The 10,306-nt window shown below is 43.8% G+C and overlaps 1 protein-coding gene and 1 pseudogene across 1 annotated transcript; both read left to right on the top strand.

Moving 5' to 3' along the window:
- The first annotated feature begins 1,060 nt into the window (after positions 1-1,060).
- On the top strand, positions 1,061-1,570 carry LOC133915337 (uncharacterized). Its single transcript, XM_062358460.1, has one exon. The coding sequence runs from the start codon at positions 1,165-1,167 to the stop codon at positions 1,393-1,395; it is 231 nt and encodes a 76-aa protein (XP_062214444.1). The 5' UTR covers positions 1,061-1,164; the 3' UTR covers positions 1,396-1,570.
- A 156-nt stretch (positions 1,571-1,726) lies between these two features.
- On the top strand, positions 1,727-8,902 carry LOC133915338 (uncharacterized; annotated as a pseudogene).
- Positions 8,903-10,306: the final 1,404 nt, after the last annotated feature.

Genomic DNA, 10,306 nt, shown 5'->3' on the forward strand with positions numbered 1-10,306 from the left:
AGTCACCTGTAAAGAAGAGGTCAGAAAAGGGCACGCTCGACACAGCACGGAGGAGCATAATCATAAAGTTTTCCTGTGATACTCCCCCTAATCCGGTCCATATTTTTACTATCAGTATATTTGTAGTGTTCATTCCTCTCAAATTTCATCTTCAAATTTGAGTCTCCTAGAAGAAACTCCCGCTGTACTTGCTTAGGTAAGATAAACTATTGCTTCAACACACAACATCAACATTTTCTCTGGACTTTTTTTTTCAAGGAACACTGGTAGGATCATGGATTGAAATTTTAGCAAAAATTAATAAATTTTAGGAATTTTAAAGGGGAATGAAATATTTAATTAACCCATTCTTCTATTTCTCTAGGTTGGGTATAGGTGTGTCGAATTTTCTTTCACTGATACGCGGGAGCCACAGAGCACATGACGAAAAAATATGAATTTTGGTATTTTCACGATGAAGAAAAAAAATGTAAAATGAACGTGAATTCCCTGGGTAGGACCACTCCTGCAGCTGCCATCTGATTCCCCGAATCAAATACTCGTTCCCACGTCCCGCCGGCGCAACGGACCGAGACGTACGCACGGTGCTGCAGACGCAGACACGGAGCGCGGACGGCGATGGCTTCAACCCGTTGCGTTGCTGTGCACCCAACTGGCAGGTCCCTCCCCGCCGCCGCGCGCGCAGCATCGGTCGCCGATCCGAATCCGCGCGCGGAATCGGAAATATCCCTTGGCCCGCCCGCGGCATGGTTGGTACGGGTATACCCATCCCCGCGCGGATCCCTCGGCAGCCACGGACCACCACACGATGGCCTGCGCCACGCCGCGCCGTGCCGTGCCGTGCGCCACATGGGCGAAGGCGTGGCCCTGGAACGGACAGCGACGACGATACCAGGCGTCCGGCTCGGCTGCCGCCGCATGGCGCCGAAACCACTTAGCTTTCGTCGACTATTCAGCCCCGCTCGCGCACCTCGCACGTAGTTTCCGCCCCGGTTCCCCGCTCCCGTGGCCCGTGGAGTACCGCGGTGCCTCGCCCGGACTCCGGAAGTGTATAAGTAGAACCCAGCGCGGCGTGGCCAATAAAGCAGCCAAGTGGAGAAACAACTAGCTCAAGAACCTTCTTTTTGAGTGCGTAGAGGGGAGCCAAGGGGAGTCAGAACAGTAATGGCTGGGGTTGTTGGTGGCTGGTTGGGGGAGTTCGCCAAGTTTGGCCGGCCGGAGGTGGCGCAGGCCGCCGGTGCTGAAGCCGGCCAGCGCCATCAGGGTGATGATGGCATTGGTGCGGTTGAGAGCAGGGAGAAGAGTGGTGCCCAGGAGAAGAGGAGGAACAGCGGCGTGCTCTCCGACTCCGAGGCCGTGGTGTGCATGCTGATGGACCGCTTCGCCCCAGCGTGACGGGCAGACCGGAAAGCTGGTGTTAGTACGTGCGTACAGAGCAGGGTAGGTGCACGGTACATACAGGAAGTGTATTTTGTAAGTCTGTAACACTGCGGGTAGTCGTATAAATTGCTATCATATGGGTTCATGTCTCTGAACTCTGAACTCTGAAGTGAATAATTTTTTTGGTTAATATCTCGGTCGGTTCTGATTTCGGCACTGTGTGATTAAGATACCTCTTTCTTGTGATTGGACTGCTTTTGGTTGTCTTGGGGATTTGGGGAATTCGTTTCTTGTTTACCCCCTATGACAATAGTTGTTGGTACTTGCCCCTGCCATGCCAATAAGTTAAGAAAGCCGGCTGGGGCTCATAGTAGAAAGAACAAGATGCTTGACGACCAATGGCAATGGCCAACGCGTCTAATCTAGAGCTACGATCGACTCGATTCTTGGACCCTCAATTTCTTTCTTGTGGCGTTTCTGCTTGGAGGATGGGTAGCTTGTTCTGCGGTTGCTGCACAAAATTCCCAAGCCATCGAAGTATTCAGACTTGCTAGATCGAATCTATGTAGAAATTTGATTCATCCGTCAGAGGATTTTTTTACTTTGGCCTATTTAAAACTAATATTTTATTAACAGTACGTGAGAAAACTAAATTTTTAGAAGCTAACTCTTTTGGTCACACCGATAGTATTTGTGCGACTTCCCACTTGTGTCATACCAACCAATTTAGCGTGATCAATGCACCACATTAGCATGGCGCCGCAATAGCCAGCCGATGTAACAGCCTGAGTCATGTTAGTAGATTTGGCGTGACGGGCTGTAACGTCAAGTTCTTTGGCGTGATTGAGTTGTATACAAAGGGTCGTGCCGACCCTTTTCTCCTGCTCGCTGCTCTTCCTCTACGAGACTTGCTTTCTTATGTCTTCTCTCTCCTCTAAATCTTTCAACAAATTCAGCAATTTCGGACCCAAATCAAAGGATATTTCATTATAGAATACTCATTGAAAGTAAATACTCCATTCCATCCATTCAATTTCGATTTTCCCTGTACTCTTAGTTCATTTTTGGTACCTAGGGTTTGGAGATTATGCGATGTGAAAAATTAAAATTTGGTAAGATTAACTATTATTTGCTTGTTGTTGTTTAATGTGTAATGTAGCATTTTTATTATTCTTGTATGGAGACCATTTCACTCTTGTATGTGGTGCTGCGAAATTGACCGTTCCTAATATAGTGTGTAGGATTTGGTAGTGTTGAATGTATAAATTATTGGTGCCCGTTGAAATAGTAATGATTTGATATTCGTGCAGTTGTATGGTATAACTTTCAATTTGTGACGTAAGTAAAAGTGGGCATACATCGGTAAAAAGTATCCCGATGTTAGTTGCAAGGATGCCTCTGTTCCTCCCGCTCTCCTTGTGACTATGGTAAACCTGTCAGGGTCCTTCAATCGTTACATAAAGATACTGATGGCCGCATTTACTACCTGTGCAAAGATTATCGTATGAGTGTATATTTGTTTTGGGTTAGGGTAGAAGTATATCTCATTACTTTTGCTGATATTGTGTTTCATTAATTTGCAGGAGTGGGATATGTGTTTCTTTTTCCAATAGATTGATGAGCCCGAGATGTATGACCTCAAGATTTTGAATGTGAAATAGTTTATTCAGTATCTAAACTCATACGATAAGTTTGTTTGTTGGGTTTCTCCTCCACCAAATCCTCCATAAATAACAGATAAATGGGTGGACTAATTTTCGGAGACGGAGTGGCTCCGACTACGCCTCCCCAGACGAGGTGGACTTGGGGTTCCCTGCGTTCGGTTGGCGTCTCGAGGGTTGCATCGGAGGCGTTGGTAGGGTCTACGCACTCCGGAGTATTGCGCCTCTTTGGAACCTTCCTTTGCGGAGGGGGGGGGGCGAGGAGGACGATGGGTGTACAGATTCTCCGAAGGTGTTGGCTCGCCCGGGGCATCCCAGGAGTTGTCGAAGGAGATACCCTGGGACCAAGTCCAGGCGGGAACATTCCGGGGTTCAACCGCCCAGAATCACTGGAAGACGGCCTGCTTGGCCGTGACCTCGGTCGCGACCTCTTCTGGTGCAGTGAGGTCTTCGCCATGTAGAGGCTGGAAGGGCTCCGTGCTGTCTGGAGTTTCCGTATCAACCCAAGGTTCTGGGTCGGTCAAGACCGAAGGAACGCCGTCCCATATGGCAGCGAGGCTGGAGGGTATACGTGATGTATACACCTCAATCACGCCAAAGGGCTTGGTATGACAGTCGGCCACGCCAAGACTCCTAACGTGACTCAAACCTACCACGTTGGCTGGCTGTCACAACGCCGTGCCAGCATAACGCATTGATCACGCCAAAAAGATTGACGTGACACAGGTAGGGATCATGCTCATACCTTTGGCGTGACCAAAGAAACTAGTATCTTAAATTTTAGCTTCCCAATGTTGTTAATAAAATATTAATTTTAAATAGGCTAAAATTAAAAAAAATCTTCAGATCATCAAATAGAGGACTCTTCTTTTTCCTCATCCATCTTTTTTTTCTCTTTTTCTTCCTCTTTTATGTCAGAAATTAGGAGGGGAGGGGCCTTGGGGTCTTCCAGATGCGCTACTGGGGTGGAGGCGGTTAAGGGGCTCTGACCCCTCCGTCCTGCTGTGAATGTGTCCCTGCTCTGTCAATGTATATATGAGCAAAATACTTACGCAACCAACAATCGATGCTGCTATTTGTTAGACGTATTTCATCACAGTCTATGGCTCAAACTGTAATAAGTATCGGCTACTTACATCTTTAGACGTAGAGCTTGAGATATGGTTTACTCCATTATCTAAGAAAACTTACCACTTAGATGGCCATTTTGAAAAGCGGCATGAATTTACAGGCTAAAGCATAAAAACGCCAAATTAGATGGGCTTTTATTGATGGTCTCAAAGAAAGATGGCCTTTTATTGAGAAAAGTATGGGCCGCTGTTTTTGTTTTTCGCAGATGGTTATGGTTCAATTTTGGCAGGCTCAGTCCAGCCCAAATATTTATTTCGAGTCAATTTTGCCAGCCCTGTAAGATAATATTTCACGGCCCAATATATCCAGAAAAGACCGAAATGAAATAGATCTCTCTGCTATATATATATATTAAAAATAAAAAATAGTAAAGCTAGGTGCCTGTTTTAAAAAATGTATAAATAGGCTACTTTCACCCAGCCCTTCCATCGGACGATAAGTAAAAAAAATAAAGATGTCACTGTTTCAACAGACAACATGTTAAAAAAAACATTTTGTTCTATGGCTCTCTAAATTCAAAATATTATTAAAATAGTTATGAAAAATTTTAAAAAATATATATGTTGTAGAGAATACTATGATCCAGCTTAAAAAAAATTCAGACAAAAATATAATATGTATATACTAGTACAATATAATTGGTCTTTTTTGTTTTTAATGTAAAAATAATTGTTTGAGTTGAATTGTTTAGAAAGATAGATTATAGCATTCTCTACGATATATTTTTTTTCAAAAAATCTGATGACTATTTTGATAGTGTTTTGAATTTTAAGATTAATGGAACGCAGTTTTTTTATTTTACATCTTTATTTTTTTTGAACTATCGGTGGACGGTGGCTATCCCCATTGTGAGGGCGACTGTCTCGTCTGATTCATCTTCTCGCTCAAGGCAGAGAGAGCTTTCGACCGGCAGTCGCTGAGCCCGAGACATCCTGCGCTGCCGCCCGCCGCAATGGAGTTCGCCGTAGTCGAGGGGGAGTCGTTCTCGCCTTCCTGCCCCACGCTCATCATGGTTCGAAACCCTAACGCCGCGAGCTCCAACTGATGATTACTGCTGGAATCGAGTTTTTAGTAACTTTCCCAGACACCTAACGAATACGATTGGTCTTCCGATTTCTCGGTCGCAGCCGGCGCTCTCGATCGGCAACGTGGGGCAGCTCGCCGTCGACCTGCTGATATCCTCGGCGAGGGCGAGGCGGGTGGCCTACCTCAACGAGCCCTCCGTGCTGCCCTGCGCCGGCCCCGACGCCTTCGGCCCCAACGCCATCGGCGACCTCGCGCTTGCCCTCGAAGGTTTGGTGATCTATTCCAATTGACTCCCCTGTGCTATGCCCGCCACCTGTTTGATAAATTGTGTCAGTGGTATTGCTCTCCTGCATGTACTGTTAGTCCTCAGCCTCTGCGCACCAACTGTTTGATGAAATATGTTAGTCAGTGTGTTGCTTCTACTGCAGGCCTTTGTGCTGTGGGCATTGACTGTTTGATGAATCAGCTCGCTAAGAGCATCTCCAGTAGACTAGCCAAATTACACTCTTCATATCTCTATATGGATGGACATCCAAAAAGATTCCCCACCATATCTCTTCCCACTCCAACAGACTAGCCATATTCCACTCTCCTATATTTTAGTTCTTTTTTTTTTGTAACGATGAACCACCGGCCACAACCCTTTCGGTCAACATCAACGGATCAACGCAGGGCCCTGGCCAAAGAACACACAGCTGCTCACAATGAACATTGGAGCGCAAGCAGATTTGAGATGACGACCAACAAATCGATGGAACCTAGCCGGATCAACTCACGCGTCACAACACGCATGGGAGCACAAATCAACAGTGACCACGGTTGGCTCAAACACGGGCACGACGGACGGATCAAACGCCCGGAGGTACTCGTGCACGATGGCGCTCAGAAGCTCAGCCGGCATGCCAACGGCTCTCCGACACCCAGCCGGCGGAGCATATCTCAACCAACCTCAACGACAGCGTGTACCTGCACCAAACTAGCTCCAATGGCCACGACACAAGCCAACATATGCACGTCGGAACATATCTCACACAGCCACGGCGCAAGCGTCGGTCGAAGCTTATCAGAGATCAAAAGAACCAACTGCGGCTCGATGGCAGCGGCTCACGCGCACACCAGAACGCGGCCAAACAAAAGAACGCACGACGGCAGCATACACGCGTGTCAAAACGACATGCCGGAACTTACTACATAGTATGGCTTGATGCCTGCGCGGCCATGATGCCAGCAACTCACAGCGAAGGAGCGGAAGAAGGGGAACACACCACTAGATCACTCTGAAGGAGTAGAAGAAGGGGAACACACGGATCAACGCATGACGGCGGCGACGACATACCTCGTTGGCCCACCGAATCCATGGGTGGCGGCACAGGGACTCCAAAGGGGCCAGCACCACAGCAGTTCACCAGACCGGCCCGGCGATGGCTCACGAGGCCGCCGGCTCCAAGCGGCAGCAGGGTCTTCTGCCCAATCTACGACTCACCTCCAAGCCTCCCCACCCACGCGTCGCCGTCGACCAGATCTGGGAGGACGGGGAGGGAGGAAAAGACTGGTGAGAGGAAAATGGATCGGAAACGGTCGGGGGCGCCGCCGCTCTGTCCTGGTCCTGGTTAGTCAGGGTGGTGGCGGGAGCGCTCCAAGCGAAGCGGTAGTTGGGGGATGGTGTGGGGGAGGCACTCGCCAAATGTGGCATGCGAGAGGACGGGGATGGAGCGTGCACCAAAATAGCGGGGGCGATAGCGTTTCTGTTGGAGACCGTTTTTTTGCAGTTCTAGCCAAAAACCGAGATAGTGTGTGTGATAGTTGTTCTCTTTGAGATGCTCTAAGGTCTAGCCGAACGAGAAAGATCTTTTTGTATTGTTAGATAATTTATACCTTAAGATATAAACACACATACAAATCAGTGTGTGAAATGTTGATACGCAATTCAGACTGACCGTCTTTCTTTTTTCCTTGTTTATGTTGATCTTGGCTAAGATCAACATACTGTAGTAACTCGAGATCTTTGCTGAATGTCACTGTATTTGAGAACTTTGTTCTGTCTTGCTTTGTTCAATTACATGAAGAAAATAATCATATTTTGCTTTGTTGCCTCATACCATGACTTTGTCAAAGAAAGCAACATAAACAAGGAATCTTATACTTCCAATTGAACTTAGATCGATAGATAATGAACCATTGGAACTCTGTGTATACATATGGTTGTGGGACCATGGCCAAAGTATGGAACATTGCAAACGTCCTTTTCTTTATTGAAATTATGAATTTAGGTTCCTTTTAGAAACACCATGTTTGGATTTTTTTGTCCTTGTGAACCGAAAGGTACATGGAACATTTGCTAATATGTATCATTGAAATAATGTAATTTATTGAAATTTATGAATTTAGGTTCCTTTGGGAAGCATCATGTTTGGAATTTTTAATCTTGTGAATCGGAAGGTACATGGAAAATTTGCTAATCTGTATCACTGAAATAATTTAAAATAAATTTAGAATCGTTATGTTTATCCATTTTCTTTTTAAAATATTGGGGAAACCTCGGTACTCTAGCCTTATATGTATCATTGAAGCTTTCCTTAGTTTGTTTGGAATTGTGATGAAGTCTTGCGGTCTTGGTACCTGTAATTGCTGACTACTACCTCTGTTCCTTTTTACTTGTCATTTAGGGTCATTTAGGACATCGGTTCGGTCTGCAATGCATTCCTTTGACCATTGCTTTTTCTTAGTATTTGCTATCCAAAGTTATTGAAGACATAATCATTTGAAAGTATTTTTCATTACATATCTACTAGTATCATTTCCATGTGACGAATTTTAATATTTTTGTGTATATTAGCAGTCCAAGTTTCTAAAGTTTGACTACACGCATCTCTAAATGTCATCTATTTGAGAACGGAGAGGAGTATTTCAAGACTTTGCTAATTTTCCATTTCCAATACAGGGGGTGATGGTTTCATTTGCAAAAAATGTTGCTGATTTCATAAGCAGCATTGGAAAGGACCATATTGTTATTCTTTCAAGTTTAGATTCTGGCAAGAGGAGGTTAATTGATGCATCCAGGTAACTGAAATGTCTAACTGCAATAGATCTTTTAGGATTGCTTCTCTTTCAAGATTGAACTCGTTAATTAACCTTGTTTTATAATTTAGTGACATGCAGGTGTATAACCTTTCAAGTTCTAACGCGGATGGTTCTGATCCCGAATACGAGAAATTGGGGTGGAAGAAGCTTGAGGAATATGATCCATCTCAACAACCGTGGAATTGTCTTGCTAGCCTTGTTGAGGGTGGTGATCTTTCAGAAGAGGTGATACTGATGAGACAATAAATGATTACTATGTGAGCTTGCCATTTGCAGCACTATTCTCTGCCTGCAAGGTATCTGATTTTATTTCAGCTTCAAATGATTTTATGACTTCGAGAGTTGGAGTCACTGTTTTAATCTCTCTTTATTTGTGATAGGCTAAAGGTTTGAAGTTTCTTGCGTACTGTGCTACTGCTCAGAAGGCGACAACATTCCAGAATCCTTCCAGTTAGCTGAGGCAGTATGTAAACTTCTAGGTCATGGCCCTGAGAAATTTCATGGGACATTTCTATATCGCTTGAACATTTATTCCCTTTTATTGTTCTTGATGGAACCCACTAGAAATACAAAAAGTGTATTCCTATTTATTCATCTATTTTCAAACTGTTAAATTCTTTAAATTGCTCTCTTAGTTTCAATTCTTTTAGGAATGTTGGTTTTGGATATGATGTCATCATAACAAATGTTTTGGGTTGCCCTCTTAATGGATCTTTCTGTGAACTTACAGGAAATGGGTCAAATGGATGGACTATTCCCTTGTCATTGAAATCAGTTTATGGACCACCTCCTGATATGTCTATTTTCTAGTATTGAGTACTGATATGATAAGTCAATTTTGTATTTAGAGCCTATTTGTTTGGGTTCCTGTTGGCTTCTGCTTCTTAAAATCCAGAAGCCCAAACAAATGGGATTACTGAAAAGTGACTTTCGAAGAAGTCAAAAGCCTGCTTCTGATGAAATGAACTAGAAGTTGAGAAGCTAGTTGAGAAGAATTTTTTTGGTTTTTGGTGTGCTGAGAAGTTAAAATTTTGTTGTAAAGGCCAACAGCTAAAATCCAAAAATAGCTTTTCAGAAAAGCCAAAATCAGCTTTTCAGCTAAAAGCCAAAAGTAGAAGCCTAAACAAATAGGCTATTAGAAAGGGGGTTCTATATCTGATAATGTCTAACCTTGTTATCATTGGCTACAAATTTAAACTATCGCTCATTTACGTTCAGTAATTTTAGCTTGCAATGATCTTTGATGTTAGAAAAGAAAATTTAAACTTATATATTCGACATCATAGGATCTACTAAAACATTCTTCTTTTTCTTTTGCAACATTGCTATCTATAACTAGAAATCATTTGGGTCTTCTTTTTAAAAATAATACTCCTACTATGAAAGTTCTCTTTTTTTACTAGTCCTCTGGCCGAGTTTAGCTGTCATCCTTTTCCTGGAAGCACTAAATTTCAGAATAACAGAGTAGTATTGGCACAAAATGGTTAAAATTTTACAAAATTTCTGAATTATGCTGGAACGCGACAACTTCATGGAAGATTAACAGCTACCAATGGCCTTGGATACAAAGTCTTACACTATTGGGATGCGCAAATTTGATAATAAGTCCTAACCAGCATCAGCCACCTAGCAGCTATTATCAACCGTCTACCTCTTGTCCATGTTGTTAATGGTTTTCAAGGCCTTGTTTGTTATAATACTACAGTTACATGTTACCAGAATTAATAATGCGGTTGGAGTGGTCCAGTAGCACATTATTCCATGTGGCCCATTATTCGATATTAAACAAAGCAGCAGTTGGATCTAGCATCAAGATGCTGGTCTATGGTGCAATCTTATGTGATCTCATATCTTTTATGCCTTTTGCATAACTGACGCCTACAGTAGAAAATCTTAGAATGGTCATGAAAGAATTCTGGGAAAGTGGTGCTAGTAAACTCACCAATTGAATGTTTTTGACTTGTACAGTAGTTGGATACTTCATACTTCAGTATAGTATAGGTATGCTAGTTCAATTAACTAGAAAG

Source organism: Phragmites australis, chromosome 4 (assembly GCF_958298935.1).
Source record: "Phragmites australis chromosome 4, lpPhrAust1.1, whole genome shotgun sequence".
In the NCBI taxonomy this organism is placed as follows: Eukaryota; Viridiplantae; Streptophyta; class Magnoliopsida; order Poales; family Poaceae; genus Phragmites; species Phragmites australis.